The sequence below is a fragment of the Trachurus trachurus genome (assembly GCF_905171665.1).
Source record: "Trachurus trachurus genome assembly, chromosome: 21".
In the NCBI taxonomy this organism is placed as follows: Eukaryota; Metazoa; Chordata; class Actinopteri; order Carangiformes; family Carangidae; genus Trachurus; species Trachurus trachurus.
This window is the reverse complement of record NC_139899.1, coordinates 6364695-6386059: the sequence shown is the minus strand read 5'-3', so window position 1 is coordinate 6386059 and position 21365 is coordinate 6364695. Positions and strand designations below refer to the sequence as shown.

The following is a 21365-nucleotide window of genomic DNA, read 5'->3' as shown; positions in this document are numbered from 1 at the left end:
GAAGAGGTTCAGAACATGGTTTATCCAGAAATAAGAGCGGAACAGCCCACTGACAGGTGTCATGATGAAGTGTTATTCACATCACCTGTCAGTGGTCAGAATGTTAGGCCTGGTTGGTGTATATGGATGCATGATGACAGATGATGTATTTCCAGAGGAGGGGCTATATTTTAATTCCTCAGGTCGTCCTCCATCTTCCACCATTCCACCTTGATCCAGGGACAAACAAACTCAGAGGAGGTGGAGCTTGACGGGAGGCTGAGAGATCAGAGACAGCTCTGTGAAGCCTTTGTGCTGATCTGAAAGCTTCTGTCTTGAAATATTTATATTATGCCAAAAATATTTGAATTTCAATTCTTAATCCAATTGAGAGAATAGCAGCTGACAGAGTGAACATGTTCCTGCAGCCTCAGGACAGTTGCTGCTGACCCGTCATACACAACCATGTTCTTACATGTAGAAATACAACTGTTAAGTAGAGGGAGGTCACAATAACAGTTCAGAAAGATTGTGTAATTAAAGTCACCTCTTTATTTTGTAGGAAAGAACAAATGTCACTATAAATCTGTACAATCTGTAAAAAACAACTGTTCAAAAGAAAAGAAAAAAAAAACATAAACATAGTGGTCTGCTGTGCAAATGCAGACGGTCCCTGAAGAAGGCTTTGGATTGTCCCTCTGGTTCTGGAGTCCAGCCCTGTAATGCGGTCTGAGAGCCACTGTCAGATCACATGACCACTGAAGTGGTCCAGGGTCAGCCAGGCTCAGCTGCTCAACGAGGTCTCTGCTCCACTCTGAGCCCTGGGTTGGAAACACATGAGACTGATGAGGAAAACACTCAAACACATACACACATACACACACTACCGTACTTATCTCAGCAACATCTGTACTCATAGACCAAGTGACTGATGAGATCTGGTCAATAAGAGACAAACAGCTAAAAAACCTACACACTGCACAACTCCATAGAGAGCTTATGACCTCATATACTAGAAGCACTTTTACTACTTGACTTTATTCCTCCATTCTTGTCCTCCACTCTGTTGTCTGAGGTCACAATGACACTGACTGCTGAATACCGACATCTCACCACCTGAGACATCACAACAACTGACACACGAACACGTCCTTATCAGCCAGGTTCACTGAGCCCTGTAGTGACAGGTTGTGTTGGTACATGCTGCTGCAGGCTCTAGCTTGTTCAGTTCAATTCAAATCAATGTATTTGTTTATTATAGCCAAATCATTAATAGACTTTATCTCAAGGCACTTTACAGGTTAGTTAGGGTCAAGACCTGACTTTGTTACAGAGAAAGCCAACACGTTCGCAGAGAGCATACTTAAAGAGAAACTCTTTAAACAGGAAGAAACCTCTAACCAGGACCATGGACATGGTTTTCATCATCTGAAGGTGTCTGAAGAGGCTCTCACCTGAATGTGTCTTCACTTGAGCCTCACTGCGTTCCTAACTGTATGGAGGACATACCTGACTCTAACGCAGTACAGTGTCTTCATACCCTGGGATGTAAAATGTCTCTCACTGTCTTTCCTTGGATTTAGCATCACTGTATTTGTTTATATGAATTGCTGATTCCCATCTGAATGAATGAAGAGTTTCTCTACAAACAGAAAAGCGCCATCAGTAAATTGAGTTAATGGGCTCCTGTCTGTAGATCTCAGCAAACTGTACAACTGCTGCTAGAAATAATGAAGAACCCTCCTGCTCCCAGCCACACTGGATTCCCATGTTGTGGAGCTATCTGGATCAGTCTAATTCAGGTTATTTGTATAGTCCTAAATCATAGCATGCATTATCTGAAGGCTCCTTACAGAGTCAGGTCAAGGCTTTAACTTTTGTCACAGCAAGAGAGAAATGCACAGAGAACAGCTCTTGGTGACAGAGGGAGAAGAAGCTGAAAACCTCCAACAGAGCTGGGCTCAGGATGGGCTGGATGACATCTGCCTCACTCATGAGTTAATATCTTTTGATGTTTCAAAGGAATAAGGATATACAACATGTTCCTGACAGAAATCCACTCGGGTCACTGACAGTGACCTCTGGCCACAGTCTCTGGGCCTCCAGATAAAATCCTTAAAGCTACATATATTAGCAAGGTAGATGTTTGTGTTAAAGCTCCTTCAGAATCAAGGTAGATTGTGTTAATGCTCCATACAGTATAAAGGTAGATGTCCATGTGTAGTGTGATTATAAAGCAGCTCTAGGTTCTATTATATTAATACTGTGAAAGTATCAAAGCCTCAGTCCACAGAGAAATGCACACAGCCTGTATTCAGAAACTGAGCCTTAAAGGGACAACGAGGAGTTTTGTAAAAGCATTTTATCAATATTTATGAGCCTCCGTGCGCACCGTGAAATTCTTTGACCGGCGCAAGACAGACTCATGTTTTCATTCATCAAGAATTAAAGTCAGAGGTTTGAAGACGATCACATACCGTCGTAGTTCCGACCATAAACAGCGATTCGGCGGCGCTATTCTCATGACTCGCCAGGGTCAAAATAACGATAGAGACAAAATGATATATTTATCGAAAATGGGCCCATTAACAAGTGTGGGTAACGTAGATTCATTCAGACTTTTTTATTGTTGCGGAATTTTTCGTTCTGCCGATGGAGAAACTCCTCGTTGTCCCTTTAAAACCAGCTGTCAGGACTTCCTGTCACTTTGTGATGTCACAACAAAGAAATGACCACTCTCAGCCACACCAGAAGCCCGCCCACCTGGGCTGGTAACCTGGTAACTCGTCCTGTGACAGACTGTCTACATGGATATTATCAACTGCTGAAGACAGTTAGAGCTGCTCCTAGATCTGCTCTGATCCTCCAGGAGGACTCCTCACTCCTGGTCTCTCTTACCTTTTCAAACTGTTCACTTCTTCTTCCCTCCAATGGTCAAGTTCTCACTTTTCTTCTTCTGCACCTGAAGATGTCACATTGCTGGTTACAATCAACAGGGAGGACAAATAATACACATACTGTACACACACACTTATAGTCACACACACAAACTGACCTCATTCATGGCATCATCAATCTGTTTGAGTTCTTCATATCTGTCTCTGGACTCTCTGAGAGGCTGCACCATAGCCTCCTCAATCTGGGGGAACAGCTGGTACACACGGACACACATGCACACACAGACACACACACACAGACACACACAGACAAGTCCAAGTGTCAGTGCTATCACTTTATCAGAACATTCTGCTGATTTTGGCAGCAGGTTTTTTCCATATTTGTCCCTCACAAAGCGTCTAACTTCAACCCTGGATCCTGTGAGCCTTGGCAGGGTTCAGACAACACATCCACTTTTCAAAGCAGCTTCACTATCAAATGATTAAACCCATCTATAGACCTCATCTACAAGCATCATGACTGATGTGTCCCCATTAGGAGCACCAGAGCCTGTTTAGAGGCTGCTCAGAGCTACGCTACGGAGGCTCATGGGATTTCTTGGTTTTCCTCATCAAACTCATCAGATACACAATCCAACAACTCCACAATGCTCTGTTGGACAAGTTGTGACCTGCACATTCACCACGCTATGAGATAATAACAGAACGTTACCAGACAGAGTTGTTTTAGAGGGAAATGCAGAGACCGCTTGATGAAAAACTGTCCCTGAAGGCAACGCACATCGGCAATTTTGCATGAATTTCCCTCTAAAACAACTCTGTCTGGTAACGAACGTTCTGTTACGTTCATCAGAGCGTTTTGGAGTTGTTGGATTGTGTATTTGATGAGTTTGATGAGGGAAACCAAGAAATCCCATGAGACTCCGCAGCGTAGCTCTGAGCAGCTCACGGCTCTGCTCCGCCGTTCTAAAAATAGCTTGCACCGACAATTAAAGGTAACGAACCTACTGCTATGACTATAGGGATTATGGCCATGGGCCTATTTACCAAAATGTTGAACTATCCCTTTAAACTGAAGAACTAAGAATAGAATGTATAATCGTCATCATTGTCCTGTCCTCTCAAACTCACTCTTACTCATCCTCTGCTCCATCTTTTTCAAGACACACTCACACACACACACACACACATACACATTCAGAGGGTGTGACGAAGGAGCCAGAGTTCAAGTGATGATGTGTGTTGTAGTAGAAAACAAAACCACTGACTGAGGAGTCTAGTCTAGAACATTACAGCCTCTTCCCGCATATTCACCTTCATCACCGTCTCGAACATGGGGATAAGCACAAACTTGATGAAACCGATCTGAGCCGTGGGCTTGGTGACCTTCTCTCTGTCCATGAACGGAGCCACGGGAAGCCCCTCGGCCTTCTCCCTGTCACTCTGAGAGAGGGCAACACATCACTGCACCGTAACAGCAACACACTCACCAAATAATACATCATGATATTGAGAAAGACTGTCCCACCTGCATGAAGTACTCCTCCAGCAGGCAGTCCACCCACGGCTCAGCCACCTCCATGGGCCGCACCTCGTTGGAGATGTCACAGCACTTGATGAGCACCATCTTCAGCTGCACAGGGTCAGAGCTCAGAGGTCAACATCACATTCTCCTTCACCTCAGTGGAGATTGTCATGAGGTGAAGAAAGGATGTGCAGTGAAACAACATTTACTCTATGTGTAGACTAAACAATGATGTTGTTGACAGTAAATTCAATATAATTCAAATAGAATCTTAAAGCAGAAGTAAGCAGAATGTTTGTGTTAATATAAGTCTTAAATAGTTATATCTTCCGACAGCAATCACTTCTATAGAGTGTTTGGTCTGAAACACGGGTCTGTCAGTCACTCTGCTCTGCTGTAAGCCGAGGAGAAAACTTTCCTTGTATCCTACAACCTTTATCCAATGAGGAGAGAGAACGGCATAAAGGGGCGGTCCTCTCTGTGTGTGCAGCCAAGGGATGCGCGTGAATGTGGTGACGTAGGGACGAGGACCAATAGATCCATGACGAGGGCGGGGACTGCTAACTCCATCGGCTGACAAGAAGTTAGCCAAAACCACCGGATCGCTTACTTCTGCTTTAATTGGATTTTAAAAGAATGAATCTATCTGTATTTAAGGATTTAGGCTTCAGTTGATCAGAAAAGGTTTTTCCATGAGTTCTCGATCATTTCACAAACGTACAACTGTGGGATGGCATTTCTCCTTCAGGGAATCATACAGTATGTACCTTTATCTTATTCTGAGTGAACTGTTTTGGGAGAGAGATGAGCTTTTGCAAGTGATCTATGGTGTTGTGCTGAACTGTATCACTGTTTAACCAAATGATCTTAGAATTTTGAGAATGTAATTTCTGTTTAGAGAAATGAGCCAAACCAATGGAGAAAAACTGTAATATATACTGTATATATGCCATCATGCTATTCTACATGTCATAGTGACAGCTCTGCAGCTTGTCATGTCCTTGCAGACTAAGCTCATACTGTAGGAAGATCCTGGGACATGATGATGATGATGATGTGGTTGTCTTCTGTCTGGACCACCTGAACACGTGTGTGGACTGGAGGAGGAGCTCTTACACATGTGACGTGTTCCTCATCCGTGTAGTCAAAGTTGTCGACTTTCTGCTTGAAGGAGTCGAGGATCTCCCCGTGTCGAGCCATGTCTGTGGCCAGGATCAGTGTGATGGTTCCCTGAAACACACACACACACACACACACTGATTTGTGCTGAAGGCCTTTTGGCTATTTGTTTCCTTCAAGTAGTTTTAGGCTGCTCCATCCTCAGTCTCCACACTCACAAACTGTCTAACTATTTAAGCTTTTTTTTTAAGCCACATATAACTGTTTTTACTCATGTAAACCATTCAGCTGCTACACAGCCTGCCTAAATTCATTCATATGGGGGCAGTTCTCAGTCTTATTATGCACACTGTTAGATCAAATACTTTGCTTTATCTCTGTTATCAGACTGCAGCCGAGGACCGAGGTCAGACTTGCTGTTACTTAGATGTGCCCAGGTCGTGATAGAAAGTATCCGCATGAGAACCTGGAGCTGACCATTTGTGATCAGGTCTTAACAGGTCTGAACAGGATCAGAGACACACAAAGTGGCAGGAGTACCACCTGACTTTTTAACATCACTGTTCCTCCATTATATCGTGATGCTCCCTCCCACACAACAATCAGTGTCACACACAGTAGAAACCTAGCACTTAACATCACCATGGAAACCTCTGTGTTGTGCATGTGGGGACAGTCAGCTGAGATCAACAACTTCTCTGATGTCTGTCGAGGTCTAAGGACAGAGGATGTTGTTATGATGCCATGTAAAGCCCTTTGAGTAGGGATGTCACGGCTACTTGTTTTCACAATTAAATGTGGTATTCAATTCCACAATTAATTAATCGTAAACTTCAAAACGTCAAACTTTATTTATTCATATAACACCTTTCATACATATAAAAATGCTTTACAATGTTAAAAGTAAATATTTCTCAATACCGTCACTTTCATGTTGGAACCACATCGGCAGATCAGGTATGTAAGGATCAGCCTAACATTGAACTGGTAGATATTAGCGCGTCATTTGTAAACATTAATGCATAAAAATTGTGATAATTGTAACACCATGATTATTTCTCTGACAATAATCGTACCAAGGAAATCTATAATCGTGACATCCCTACCTTTGAGACTAACTTTAAAAACGGGCTATACAAATAAAATTGCCTTGCCTCTGTGGCGTTTATCAGTCTGTTTCTATACAAGACAATGGGTTACACACATTTCAAGAGTTTCCCAATACAGTATTAGTCAAAACCAAATGAAATAGGGTGAATGTGAGGACACATAATGTCATTTTGTTTTGACTAAGAAGCCAGCACCACAGATTACTCAGCAATCCCAAAACATCTTTCTGAGATTTGCCTTGTCTGGTTGGCACACACACAGACACACAGCTCTACCTGTCGTATCTGCTTGAAGGCTTCTGGGTCGAAGTGGGAGAAGATGTTGCAGTCAGGCTGTGAGAAGATCTGGAAGGCCACGGCACAGTGATGGTTCTCCAGAGGAGAGATGTCATTGTAGCGAACCGCCAGCTCTGTTCTCGCATTGACCTGGTACCTGGGGGGGGGGGGTGATGGAGCAAAGATGAAGAGAAGACAGGGAGCAAATAGAAAGATTGGGAAGGACACCACCGAGAGGGAGATGGTGTTGAAAAAAGAAAACATGAGAGGAGAAGGAGGAGAAAAGAGAGAAAAAGAATCACAGATTACGGGAATTGCTCTGTGTGTGTGTGTGTGTGTGTGTGTGTGTGTGTGTGTGTGTGTGTGTGTGTGTGTGTGTGTGTGTGTGTGTGTGTGTGTCTGTGTGTGTGTGTCCATGTTGTCTTACGTATTGTTGTATCCAGGGTGATCTAGATCATGACACACTGCAGCTGTCATGAGAATCAAAACGTCCACCTGTGTGAACTTCTCCTAAAAATAAAGACACACACACACACACACACACACACACACACACATACACACAAACATTACTTAATGCATTAATGTAGTATTGTGATATGTGATCCTATTTGTGTGTGCGCTTCTGCGTGTGTGTTAAGTGTGTGACACATCAGTGATGCAGATGCTTCATAATGAGTCATTAGTCCTGTGATAACTTCTCCTCCAGGGAAGAGTTGTCCCTGACAACAGAGACAGAGAGAGGCTCTGTTGTCACTGTGCTTGTGTGTAGAGGGAGAGAGAGTGACAGAGAGGACAAAGATTTTTTCATCCATTTAAAATAATAAAATATGTTGGGTTCATAATAGAACAGCGTTGGGACATCATCTGACATGATCTATGATCCACCACAGCTTTCATCTACTGTACTTCCTCAGAAGTGGGTGGAGCCTTGATTTACCTGGAGTTGTTAAAGGGATAGTTCAACATTTTGGCCCATTGCCATAATCCCTATAGTCATAGCAGTAGGTTTGTTACCTTTATTTGTCGGTGCAAGCTATTTTTAGAACGGCGGAGCAGAGCCGTGAGCTGCTCACAGCTACGCTACGGAGGCTCATGGGATTTCTTGGTTTCCCTCATCAAACTCATCAAATACACAATCCAATAACTCCACAACGCTCTGGTGGACAAGTTGTGACCTGCACATTCACCACGCTATGAGATAATACTGTAACAGAACGTTACCAGACAGAGTTGGTTTAGAGGTTGCGCGTTGCCTTCAGGGACTGTTTTTCATCAAGCAGTCTCTGCATCTACCTCTAAAACAACTCCGCCGTTCTAAAAACAGCTTCCACCGACAATTAAAGGTAACGAACCTACTGCTATGACTATAGAGATTACGGCAATGGGCCAATTTGCCAAAATGTTGAACTATCCCTTTAACAGGCGTTTATTAGAGGCAGGTCTTTACGTACAGTAGAGTTGGTCATGCTTACCTGGAGGCTGCAGAGGCAGATCATACTGTACATCATCTGGGTCACACAGAAACAGTGGCGGAAGTTGTGGAAGGCGTTGTGCCTGTAGTTGTCATGGATACACAACTACATAGAAACAGAGAGAGAGAGAGAGACGGTTGTTAACACTGAACACCAACCAGGGTTGCCACACGCTGACACTCTGGGTGTGGGTCTCACCAGCCATCTCTTGAGGGTGATGGGGTTGATGTTGAAGTCTTTGACCAGGCCCAGGTCATGGTACATGTGCTCCAGACAGCTCAGCATCTGGAGCAACAAAGGACTGCATTGTGATATGTGTGAATGACAGAAGTAAAACCTAATGACATATCCAGTACTAGAGCTTTGATCTATAATAATATATTATACGTTATCTGATTTGTTTTTATTTGTCTGTCTTTGTGTATTTTTTATTGAATTGTTCTGCTTATCAGTAATAAAGATTAAATCACAATCTACTAACTATCTATAACAGGTCTGATTAACTGCAACAAACCAAGCTCACCTGCTGTGACTCAGCAGCAACAAACCTAAGACACTGAGTTCACTGCAGCTTATTTTAGTCAAATTTTAAAATCTTTCATTAATTCTGTTTTCTACAGTATATATTTCATTTTAAAAGTTTGTTGAGTTCGAAGCAAACATGCATACAACACTGCGTTTTTTTCCTAACACTCTGATGCACATTGCTCAAAGTCATAGTATCAGCTCCAGGATGTTGATCTCTTATCTCAATGATCTCCTCTCATCACCTGCTGAGTCTTATCAAAGACAGTCTGCTTTTCTGATTCAGTCCCAGAGCAAATACAAGAGGCTTGATGGAAACCTGTTGCTAGTTGGGTCTGACTATTATTTTTAGATTTTGATTTGTTCTGATTCAGTAACCTGGTTGAACTCAAGGTGCTGTCAGCCCTGTCCTGTTTGTCACACAGATACCGTAGCTAAACACAATATTTACATTCTAATAACAATAACAGTTTTATATTCACTTTTAGATGTTAAATTCATGATTTCACATATAAGTCCCTGAGAAATTACATAAGAAGCACTGCAGCAGTTACTGTCAACTGGAACAAAACACACACAGAGAATTTTCTATATTATTTACGTAATATTCTAATATTTTGGTGAATGTGGGGTGTGTGGTCTGCTGCCACACTAATGTTAGCTAATAGTAGCCTACACCTTGTCATTTATATAGACAGACAGACAGACAGACAGACAGACAGACAGACACAACGATAGATAGATAGAACGATAGATAGAACGATAGAACGATAGATTGATAGATAGAACGATAGATAGATAGATAGAACGATAGATAGATAGAACGATAGATAGATAGATAGAACGATAGATAGATAGAACGATAGATAGATAGATAGATAGATAGATAGATAGATAGATAGATAGATAGATAGATAGATAGATAGATAGATATATAGATAGATAGATAGATAGATAGATAGATAGATAGATAGAACGATAGATAGATAGAACGATAGATAGATAGAACGATAGATAGAACGATAGATAGATAGATAGATAGATAGATAGATAGATAGATAGATAGATAGATAGATAGATAGATAGATAGATAGATAGATAGATAGATGATCGATCGATCGATCGATCGATCGATCGATCGATCGATAGATAGATAGATAGATAGATAGATAGATAGATAGATAGATAGATAGATAGATAGATAGATAGATAGATAGATAGATAGATAGATAGATAGATAGATAGATAGATAGATAGATAGATAGATATCAGTCTCACCTCATTGGGTTCCCACTGCCAAGCATTGAATGTAGGCAATCTAAGAGCTTCTACTGTCTCCTTAGACAGATGGTACTATGCACACACACACAGCAGGCAGCAGTACACACAGGGGGGACGGGGGGGGGGGACAGGGGGAGGAGAGGAGGGAGTTGTGGGTGAGACAGGTTCAGGAAGTTCATCAGTCTTACCTCATTGGCCTCCCACAGCCAGACGTCAAAGGCGGGTTTTTTGAGGGCGTCTATGGTCTGTTGTGACAGCATGTACTGCAGGCAACAGATCTCTGTTAACCCTGTCCGCCTCTGCCTGGCTCGGGGGCACACAATCTACACACCTCTACACACACCCACACACCTCTGCAAACACCTACACACACATCTTCCAAAACTGCAGTCTCCTTTGTACTTGACGTTCTTGAATCAACTGCTGCTGTGTCCGACCACAGAGCCATGTTTAATATGTGTAACATACTATGATACTAGCAGTTGTACTGACATAACAACTGTCTGTCAATGTGTCCCTATGTATCATCTACTGTTACTGTCTGGACTGACCCTGACCAACATCTTCAAACACAATCAGTCAACATTTGGTTTGATTTCTGACTCCAGCAAGTGGAACTGCTGACTGACTAACACACACACACATGGAGAGACAGGTGTGTAGTGGAGGAAAGACTCACCTTGGGGTAGGAGGGCACATCTCTACGAGGAGTGAGCTTCTTATTGTCTTCCAGGAAGTTACTACAAGATACAACACAACAGAGAATAAACAACAGCATCCATCCATCAGTCCTCCTGCTGACCTCCTATCACAGGAGACAAACAAGGCTCATGCTACACTCATTCACATCATTTACACCCAAACCAGTGGTTCTCAAACCTTTTTACATCAAGGACCCTAAATTGACACAAATTAGACCACAGACCCCCATTGGACAAATTTGTGAATTTGTGGAAATATTGTAGAGACATTTGTAGAGATGTTTAAACATTTCTAGAAAGGGGCGGTGCGTCTATCTCTACTCCGTGCTATCAAATAAAGGCAAAAAGCCAAAAAATATACTAAAAATAAAAAAAACCTTTCTAGAAAAAAGTGGTAAAAATTCTCAAAAAAAAGAAAGAAATTCTCAAAAACAGTTCTAGAAAAAAAAAAAAGTTTTAAAAAAGTTTTAAAAATGTTTTAAAAAGTTTTAAAAATGTTTTCGAAAAAAGTGGTAAATTAAAAAAAAAAAGAGTACCAGTAAATAAATAATAATAAAAATAAAAATAAAAATATAGTTGTAAAAACTTTCTAAATAAAAAATAAATAAATAAATAAAAAAAATTCTAGAAAAAAGTGGTACAATTTCAAGAAAATGTTGGGGACCCCCTTGAACCTTCTCAAGGACCCCTGGGTCCTACTTTGAGAACCATTGATCTAAAGAGTCACTGATCAGCTTAATGTGCCACAGCCACAAGGAGAACATGCAAACCCACAACCTTCTGCAACCACTGCACCAACAAATACTGTGCAAATATTGTACGACTGATAATAAAACTACAAGTTGATTAATGGATCTTGTGAATTAATCCTAGAGTCTGTAAAATGTAAAAACATTTAAACCGTGTCCGTATGTTTCAGAAATCTGTTTAGGCTTCAATGACTTAAAATATTCATTTATTATTCAATCAGTGACTCATCAGAAGATGAGTGACTGATGCATCCAAGCGTTTTGGCTCTGGTCTGTTTGGCTGCAGTGATGCAGTAGATACAAACAAGATGTGATGTGGTCAGGATCAGGAAGTGACTGTTCACACTCACCTGTTGTTTCTCAACGCCATCTCCTCGCGGAGCTTCTTGATGTCGTTGCGACATTTCTCAATCTCCACCACCTTCAAGCCCTCCACTGCAGGCAAACACAGACATCTGTTAAAACCGCATTGGACATACAAGCTTTATATTTTTCAAACCATGAACCCGTATCAGGTTCATGATACTGACATGCTCCGACACAGTTTAGGTGCTCAGGGGCTCAGTGGTTCACAGCTGGCTCAGCTCTGTGATGCACTTTACCACTGCTGGCTTCATTTCTGTTGTTGATCAGTGAATGAAACAAGAAACACACTTTCCTGTCACCATTGCACACAGCTGAAGAAACATTTTTGAAAACATAACTAAACTAACCAAACTATCCCGTGGTGAATTCAAGTTCAATGGCAATCTGGTTGGTCTGCTGGGAACACCTCCATTGGTGTTGTAGGACTAAATGTACAGGGTTTATCTGCCTGTGTTTTGACCAAGGGGGGAGTTGTGGGTTCTATAAGTGAAGACCACTTCCGCGTTCAAAAAACTGCAGTTCTCCGGTGGCCTCTGGGGGCTGGGACCAGAAGAGACCGGTTCTCCTCTGGGGGCTGGGACCAGAAGAGACCGGTTCTCCTCTGGGGGCTGGTGCCAGAAGTGAGCAACTCTCCATTGACCCCCATGTTAAAATAGCCGACTTTACAGATTTTTTGTTTTTGGTCTCTACCGATAGTTTCCACCTCCGTGAACACTGTGGGTTGTACCACAACCGTTTTAGTGTTGTTTAGGCTTCATAAATGGGGGGGTGGTTACGTTGAGTGACAGGTTCACAGACAGTTACCGGCCGTTAATTGGTTGCTTGAAGTTCAGGGTTCTCGGCCAGCTAACCGCCGCACCTCTCCAAATATGGTAAGTAGACTCCCACTAAAATCCAAGATGGCGCAGTTCAAATGCCGTAGTAGAGGCACAAAACAGACTCCTGTATTGCTACACTATATGTGACTAATAAAGTACCTTTACCTTTACACTCCCCCAAACCAATGGGTGACGTCACGGTGCTACGTCCATTCTTTTTACAGTCTATGACTTTGATGTTTTGAATTTGCCCGGAATTGTCCTTTAACGCCTTCAACCCAGGATGAGGAGAACAGGTCAGATAGAATCTGAGCTGAGCTGTGGTCCAATCACAGAGCTTCGCTGCTCTCTGTCTACCTCCTTCACTCATTCATCATCCACCTCTCTCTTGAGAAGAAGAGGGACCCCGCGGCCCCTGACAACACTCCTGCTCTCATTACAATAGGTGACCATGGCGACCAAAGTGTTGAGAGGATGGAATCTGTGTGGGTGCCTCACTGTTGCCATAGTAACCAGGTATCCAGGCAATCGGCATGCTTATGTCAAGTGGCTGTACATAAGAGCTGAAACTACTCCAGGCAGCGAGTGTGCTCCTCAGTCCAGGTCCAGGATTAGAGGACAGGGGTCCTGAGGTGGTGTTCCTGACTTTGTGGGATCTCCAGTCCACACTAATGATGCATTTTGATATAATGACCCACTTCCTGCAACGGATCATGTGTAGCCTAAGGGATAATGTAGTAAGCGGGTTGTTATAGAGAAATAAACCCCGACAGGATGGACAGAACCACCACGCAAAGCTTTTCAAATCCTTTTAGAATGAATGATTTCATTTCTAGGCTGCAGAGTGTTGGGTAGTGTGGGATTAGAGTTCATGTATCACTCTGTCTCCTTTAAGAGACAAAACAGCAGGAGGAGTCAGACAGCAGCTTTCAGTCAGAAAAAAGAGCAGGTTCAAACCCATGAATCTTAGAACTGAGATGTTGTCAAACACTTGGATGAGAGACACCGAGACACTGAGCTGGGATCTCAGCTGGATTTACTTTTTAGATGGTGGCAAGCAGAAAAGGGCCACAGGCTGGACTGGAATCCAGACTGTCACTGCACAGCCCAGATGGCACACACTGTATCTATAACAGAAGGCTCAAGACGGGCTGTAGAGTGTCAAACAGCTCAGCTTCAGGTCTTTATGACTGACTTCCTCTGTTTGATACAATTAGATCTAAGTATAGAGTGATGACTTCTCTTCTCCCTCTCTGCTGGGACAATTAAAATGAGACATGGAGGTTCCTCCTCAAGTGGCAGGAGAACAGGTCATCATGAAGGCAATTTACTGCAATGTCCGGTTGCTCAGATGTAAATAACACCACTCACAACACCTCCACCTCCGCGTCAGAGAAGGATATTCTTGCTTATCACTTAAAGGGATAGTTCACTCAAAATTAAAATTTCACTCATTATCTACTCACCCTCATGTGGACTAAGGGCTGGGAGAAGTTTCAGAATCCTCCGTGGCTTCTCTGAGTTACAGGGGGTCTCGGCGTAGCAGTGCATGTCCATATAACGGTTGCAAATGGATACCAACTGTCTTCGTAACAATATTTATATTTATTTATATTTTATTATTTTATTTACAATATTTTATTTATATACTATATTTCAAGGTTGTTTGTAGCAGAAGCTCCTCTTCCTGGTCTGTCCAAATCTCGCGAGATTTGCGCCGGCGTCAGTGCGATTACTGACACCGCATTTCGGGGCTTCAATACAAGACGGACATTACATAGGAGCAGCATGGAGGTATTTGGATGTCTTTTGGTGTGTCTTTTTGTTACGAAGACAGTTGGTATCCATTTGCAACCGTTATATGGACATGCACTGCTATGCCGAGACCCCCTGTAACTCAGAGAAGCCACGGAGGACTCTGAAACTTCTCCCAGCCCTTAGTCCACATGAGGGTGAGTAGATAATGAGTGAAATTTGAATTTTGGGTGAACTATTCTTTTAATATCATGATGAATTGTAAAGAACCATTGACCAACAGGTCATTTATATCATCAGTATTCATGAGCTGATTTGCATTGACCATTTATTATTTAAGTGGAGCGTACTGAGGGCAGGACATGAGCTGGATCCATATGTTACATTTCCGAGTTGAAGGAAACCGTGCCTGCAGGTGTGTGCACACAGTTTTGCATACGCTGTTCTAAGCTTGTGTGCACACAGTGTTAGGCACTGTTGTATTAACGAGGCCTGATCAGCTCCGTCACTTCTAAAACATGTCTCTGGCTTCAGCTTTGACTTGTGATCGATCTCACTTCCTGCTTTATATGCAAACAAATAGGCATGTGTTGTTGTTTTGAGCCAGTGTGTTTGTGTGTTATGAAGCGACTACATGGACCCTGATTGGCTGACGGCTGACCAGTGTCAGTACATTAAGACAGATAGACTCTTTGTGTTTACCATCCCTTTGCTTTAAAGGAGAGCTGCCTACAGCAGTTGGTGAAATTGCCATGGTGACCAAAGCAAACTCAGGTCATGTTGTCATGGTGACTGAAAGGGTCGGCGCACAGGGGGCTATTATGAAATGCCACATCACATGGAGAAGCACATGCAGCCAGACAGAGGAGTCAGAGCGCATCATGGATTAAACACAACACACACACACACACACACACACACACACCAAAACACATGTGTTTCTGTGTCTTGTCATAAAACACTGCACTGTGTGATACGATTCCTAACAAGTACACAGCCATGTAAAGCACCAGATGCCTACACAGGCAACTACATGAACCAGACTGAGCCCCGTTACCACAACAATGAGCTTCATCTGATCCACTTGGTATAGAGCAGCCTGTTGCAGAGACTTATCACAGTGACATCACCAGCTGCTTCATGCTCAATGAGGTCTGGACCATCTCTGCAGCTCCATCAACCACGTCTTTATGGTAGAAAGAGCAGACAGAAACAATGACAGTCATATGAAGCCTGCTGGGTATGATGAAGGATGAGCCAGCTAAGACACTGGTGGTGAGAAATAAAGAGGACAGGTCACAGTTGTCTGCTGCCCTGTCTGATCTGAGCTGATCTGTCCAGAGGACTGAGGGGATCTGACCAGATCCTGGTTCAGAGCTTGTAGCCTGAGGCTGGAGCTGCTGGGTGGACTGGCCTGGATCTGGCCGATGCCTAATGTGGGCTGGTCAGCAGGTCATCGGCACAGCCCATTGGTTACTTGTCATTCAGTCTGGGGCTCTCAATCAGCCAGTTACTGGATGGGTTGAGCTAATGGCAGCGTCACCACAAGCCTCAGGTGTCTCAGGTGACAACATAGATAAACAACGGCGGAAAAAAACGCTCCGGTGGCGCCGAAGAAAGAACTCCAAACTCAAGACTCACAATGGCTTGGTCCAACCAACCCCCCTGTCCCCACTGTCCCCACTGTCCCCACTGTCCCCACAGTCACACAGCAGCTGTAGAACTGAATGTCTGCAGAGAGCTGATCTGTAGCAGTGAACTGCATAAGTTAAAACAAAACAAAAGAAATGACCATGCTGCATTTTCTTCTGTCTTGTTATCGTGCAGACGCCCTGGATGGATTCGCCACATGTCATCTTCCTCAGTCAGACCCACAGAGATCCATCTGACACTCATTTTTTTCTGCTCCGCCGTTCTAAAAATAGCTTGCACCGACAAATAAAGGTAACGAACCTACTGCTATGACTACAGGGATTATGGCAATGGGCCAATTTGCCAAAATGTTGAACTATCCCTTTAACAGAAGTTTTTTGTTAAAACTATAGAGAGTACACTTGGTTGCATCAAAAAGGGAAACTACTGTATAATAGCCTACGTAAAAAAAAAAAAAAGGTGGGGGGTTAAATGTATCCAAACAATATGATTATAATGCTGATTATACTTTATACTTTAACTGTCCTGATAGGAGTTGTGTTTTATGGGTGTAAAAATGATTTAATTATGTATGTATAGCCAGGGTTCTCCTGTTGAATTTAATGTGCAGCATGAATATGTTGTGTCATGATTAGAGCGCTGACTAGTCTTGATTCTGTAGTTGACTGGATGTTCCAGGTTTGATTTCACTATTATTACTTTGACCTCATTGAACATCAGATTCAGACAGCACAGCAAAAGGTTCTGTGCATTTGAAGAGTTACTGTGACGAAATGCTGCAGTTACTCTTTAGGACTTTAGGGCTGAAATTTATTTTCAACAATGAGTAACTGGTGTTCATTAAAGGTGTGTGTAAATCATGCAACTCTGTGGTATGAAACACTACTTGAATCTTAAGAACTAAAGCATCACATCAAGTCACTGAGCTCTAAAAGTGAAGGACAGCATTCTACCCCACCATTATCTTTAATCACAGCCCTGACCAGGAAGGATGGAATGATTACAGAACAATCACTGATTAAATGTTCCTGTGGGTAATTACTGCAACAGTCGGGAACACCAAGAACAAAAAGCACTGATGGTGCAGGACAGTGCAGTTTCTGCCCTATTTATTGATCATGGTTTATAGCTGCTTTTTATCTGAGGAGGACCGACACATCTGCACCTGGAGCCAGGATGCCGTCATTTCAAAGCTGCGTGGGGTCAGAAGCCTCAGGACGAAACACGTCCTCCTCACAGTTAATAAAGCCAAAAACCTGCAGAATGATAAAGGTCATGATTCCAGAGAGGAGGATTACTAAGTGTGATGATGACAACTTATCAATTAGATTAAAGCAGGTGAAATGTGGTGGATGTTCATGGAACAGGTCAGCAGACCATATAACCTGTGCAGCTCTAACTTATCTAATCACAGCCTCATAAACCAGAGGAACACTGGTGTAGACATGCACTGACAGCATGCTGCTATCCCTACACCAACACAAATGCACAACAATCACAAGTGCAACAGCTGGCCTTCTGGACATGGCTGGCTAGCTGGAGGGATGATTCCTCCCCCCTCGTGTACTCTTAGAAAGGTTATGCAATATCTCAAGCTGAGATATTCACCTCAAAGGTCTACTACAGACCTTTACACCGCTTGGCAGCCGTCTTTGACTAGTGTGAAGGAAATAGAGGCAGGGTAGGTAAGAGGGTGAGTTGGCTTAGGTTGGCTTAACTCGGCTGGATTGGATTGGATGCAATGGTCGTTTGCATTTGTATTTGTCTTCACAGTATAATTCATAAAATAACTAAAAATTGCACAAACAAAAATCTATCCTGTGCTCGATTTCTCCTTTTGCTAGTCGCACAATACTAATGTCTTTTAGTCAGTTCTAGTCAGTTGTTCTTCCACAGATCTCCTTTCTGTGGTTGCAAGAAACCTGTCAGCTTGTCTGCTCAGACTACGCTCAACTCTGCTGCACACGCTCAACATTGCTCAGCATTACAATGTGCCACATTTTTTTTGATCTACAGATCTTTTCCTGCTTTTAGTTAAACAATTCTAATAACTTCATAACTTACTGTAAAAGGATAGTTCAGCATTTTGGCAAATTCGCCTATTGCTATAATCCCTATAGTCTAGCAGTAGGTTCATTACCTTTAATTGTCGGTGCAAGTTGTTTTTAGATCGGCGGGGCAACAACTCCAAAACACTCTGGTGGACAAGATGTGACCTGCACATTCATCACGCTATGAAATAATCATGTATAATTATGTAACATTACGACAAATGAAGCAAATACTATATATAATAACTCTGTCTCGTAATGTTCCATTATTATCTCATAGCGTGGTGAATGTGCAGGTCACAACTTGTCCACCAGAGCGTTTTGGAGTTGTTGGATTGTGTATTTGATGAGTTTGATGAGGGAAAGGTGAAAATACCATATGCCTCTGTTGCGTTACCTGAGCAGCTTGCGTCTCTGTCCCGCTGATTTAAAAACAGCTTGCACTGACAATTAAAGGTAGGTATAGGGATTATGGCAATGGGGAAATTTGCCAAAATGTTGAAATATCCCTTTAAGGGTGCCAGTTTTTTTGCAGACTAACAGGATTACTGAAATATAATAACATATAAAAGATCACTGAAAGTGCAAAGAGTTTGCATTGAGATACTGAGGGATACTATAACTCTACCTTCATGTCAAAAGCTTCCTCGACTGTTGCAGTGGTGGAAGTGTGTGTGGTGGAGGAGGTGTGGGACAGTGTGGGACAGTGTGGCAGTGGGTGGAGGAGGCACACTTACACTCAACTCTCTTCTCCAACATGGCCAGACGGTTGGTGACCTCAGTCTTCAGCTCATTGATCTTGAAGGCCCTAAAGTCAGAGGACCAGGCAGGAGAGAGACAAAGGATCGACATTTGACACATTGTCTCCATGACAACAGCACATATTTTATATTTACATTGTCTGCTGCTGATACACCAAGTAGGCTATATAACTGAAATCACAGCATGGCCAGGTGTAAATCATATTATACACATGAACATAGATTAGTTTGGTTTGGTACAAAAAAATCACATCATGATTCTGATATTTCAAAGTAGAAATATGAAAAATTCAAAGAAAAACATTCAAACCAAAATTATAACTGCAATATGATTTTTTTCACTAATAAATAGTTAAATGATCAATATTAACTAAATGTATCAGATTATCAGTTACTGTACAGTACTATACGACTGTATATCACATCTCTCTAAAACTGATACTGTAAATTAAATAAGTAAGCTTGTTTGTAGCGGATGCTCCCAGTGTCTCAGTTCACTGCTTTGCCTGTGTCTGTGCAAATCTCGACACAGACATTACAGACGAGCACTATGGAGGTATTTGTATGTTTTTTGGTGTGTCTTTTTGGACGAAGAAATACCATCATATGGACATGCAGTGCTGGACGGAGCCCCCCTGTAACTCAGAGAAGGCACTGAGGACTCTGAAACTTCTCCCAGCCCTTAGTCGACATGAGGGGGAGTAGATAATGAGTGAAATTTGAATTTTGGGTGAACTATCTCTTTAAATCATTTTCCAGGACAAGTTATCACGCCTCACACTAATACATCCCCCGTCAATGTCAATAATCAAAAATATCAAAACTATAATAAAACCAAATCAAATCAAACAGCCACTGAGACACCTAGGGAGTGAATTTACGCAGGATGAACATAGTCCATTGTCCAGGCAAAAAATGAAGTTTCTTAGGTTTATTTTCCATTGGCAAACAAACCAACAAAGAACAATGGCCCTTTGCCGCCTCTCTTGCCCTGGTAAAGAACCAACTCCCCCCCCCCCCCCCCCCAGGTGCCTGCCTACCCATATACTGTATGTAAACTCACCCAGCGTGCTCCAGCTACCCAGTGCCTTCCAAATAAAAGCATTGCTAAATACCCAAATTAACTCAAACAATATTAAATATCATAAGCAAACTAAAGGCGTATTCCTCAAAACTAAACAACAAAAAATAACTCAATAAGTGATTACTGTAAATATTACAAAATTAACAAATACTGTAGCTCCAACACACTCATCATCTCAAAGTCTGAAAAAGTCCAACGGAGCTCTGGTAGCTGATGTAATAAATAATCTTCCAAGACAGCTCAAGCTTTTCCAGGACATTTGACTTTTTTTTCCTTCTCATTTTCCATGTGTTTTCCATGACCGGAAAATTGGTCAACCATTTGTTCAACTTGTGTTGTAGAAAGTCCAACAAAAACATTTGTGACAAAATAAAGTTTTCTGCTGACACCCAACACAGACAGATATCCTGACCTTATGAAAAATCTGAAGGATGAACAAGTGATTTACAGTGATTGAGATGTTAAAGAGAGAGTATGTACGGCTCAGAGAGAGGATCTCTTACCTGGAGAACTGCTCTGCTACCTGCGTCAGCACATTCTGAAAGAGTTCCTCTTTATCTGAGGAGAGAGCAGAGAGTGGAGGTGGTTTACACACTGATACATGAGCGCGCACACACACACACACACACACACACACACCATTCTTCTTGTAGTACTAGGATAACAGAGTGTGATTAACACAGGTGTTGTGGTAAACAGCATAGATCCACTGAGGCTAAATAAATATTGAGTTGTAAATGAAACAGCAGCTGGATGACACACAGCAGGCCACAGCCACGGCAACAGAAGCCCCCCCCCCCCCCTTCCATCCTCACCATCGGAGAGCAGCAGTGTTGAGTGTGAGTGGCTGACAGCTCCATGTGTTAAGAAGTCACCTCACACACACACACACAGAGGCTGGACACACACAGGAGCTCTGCCATTGGCCCAGAGCTCCTGTGTTGTGGGTAAAGTTCAACCCAGCGGGCCAATAAAAAAAGATATTGTTGGTTATATTATGGGCTGGTAGCAGTTTGTACATTGTGTTGCTCACATTCCATCTTTCATGCAGAGGTCAGAGGTCACGGTAGCCTGAGAACAGCTGAGAAATTCCTCTCTGTGATTAATTAATCTGGCTCGGAGCGACAAAACAGGAAGAACACACTGAACTACTTCAGTCAACACATTTGAAATGAGTCCAACAGTAACAGTTCAGTCACTGGGTTACTACACTCAGACTGTTGCCATGGGGACACATGACA

The 21365-nt window shown here is 42.6% G+C and overlaps 1 protein-coding gene across 4 annotated transcripts in view; it reads right to left on the bottom strand.

Annotated features, from left to right (window-relative positions):
• Positions 1-521: 521 nt before the first annotated feature.
• The window catches only part of pde9aa (phosphodiesterase 9aa), a gene marked incomplete at its 5' end in the record, with an annotated part of 36340 nt that continues 15496 nt past the window's right edge, over positions 522-21365 (bottom strand). For 2 of the 4 annotated variants that reach the window (XM_083996560.1, XM_083996562.1), the window contains 15 exons: positions 522-800; positions 2878-2941; positions 3035-3130; positions 4191-4319; positions 4405-4509; positions 5518-5631; positions 6906-7062; positions 7333-7415; positions 8381-8485; positions 8579-8665; positions 10184-10258; positions 10866-10926; positions 11987-12071; positions 19017-19087; positions 20628-20682. In XM_083996560.1, coding sequence (XP_083852686.1) covers positions 2891-2941; positions 3035-3130; positions 4191-4319; positions 4405-4509; positions 5518-5631; positions 6906-7062; positions 7333-7415; positions 8381-8485; positions 8579-8665; positions 10184-10258; positions 10866-10926; positions 11987-12071; positions 19017-19087; positions 20628-20682 — 1274 coding nt within the window. In that variant the 3' untranslated portion in view covers positions 522-800; positions 2878-2890. Of the gene's footprint in view, positions 801-2877; positions 2942-3034; positions 3131-4190; positions 4320-4404; positions 4510-5517; positions 5632-6905; positions 7063-7332; positions 7416-8380; positions 8486-8578; positions 8666-10183; positions 10259-10374; positions 10450-10865; positions 10927-11986; positions 12072-19016; positions 19088-20627; positions 20683-21365 lie in introns of all 4 variants that reach the window. The other 2 variants (XM_083996563.1, XM_083996561.1) reach the window with 2 other exon arrangements.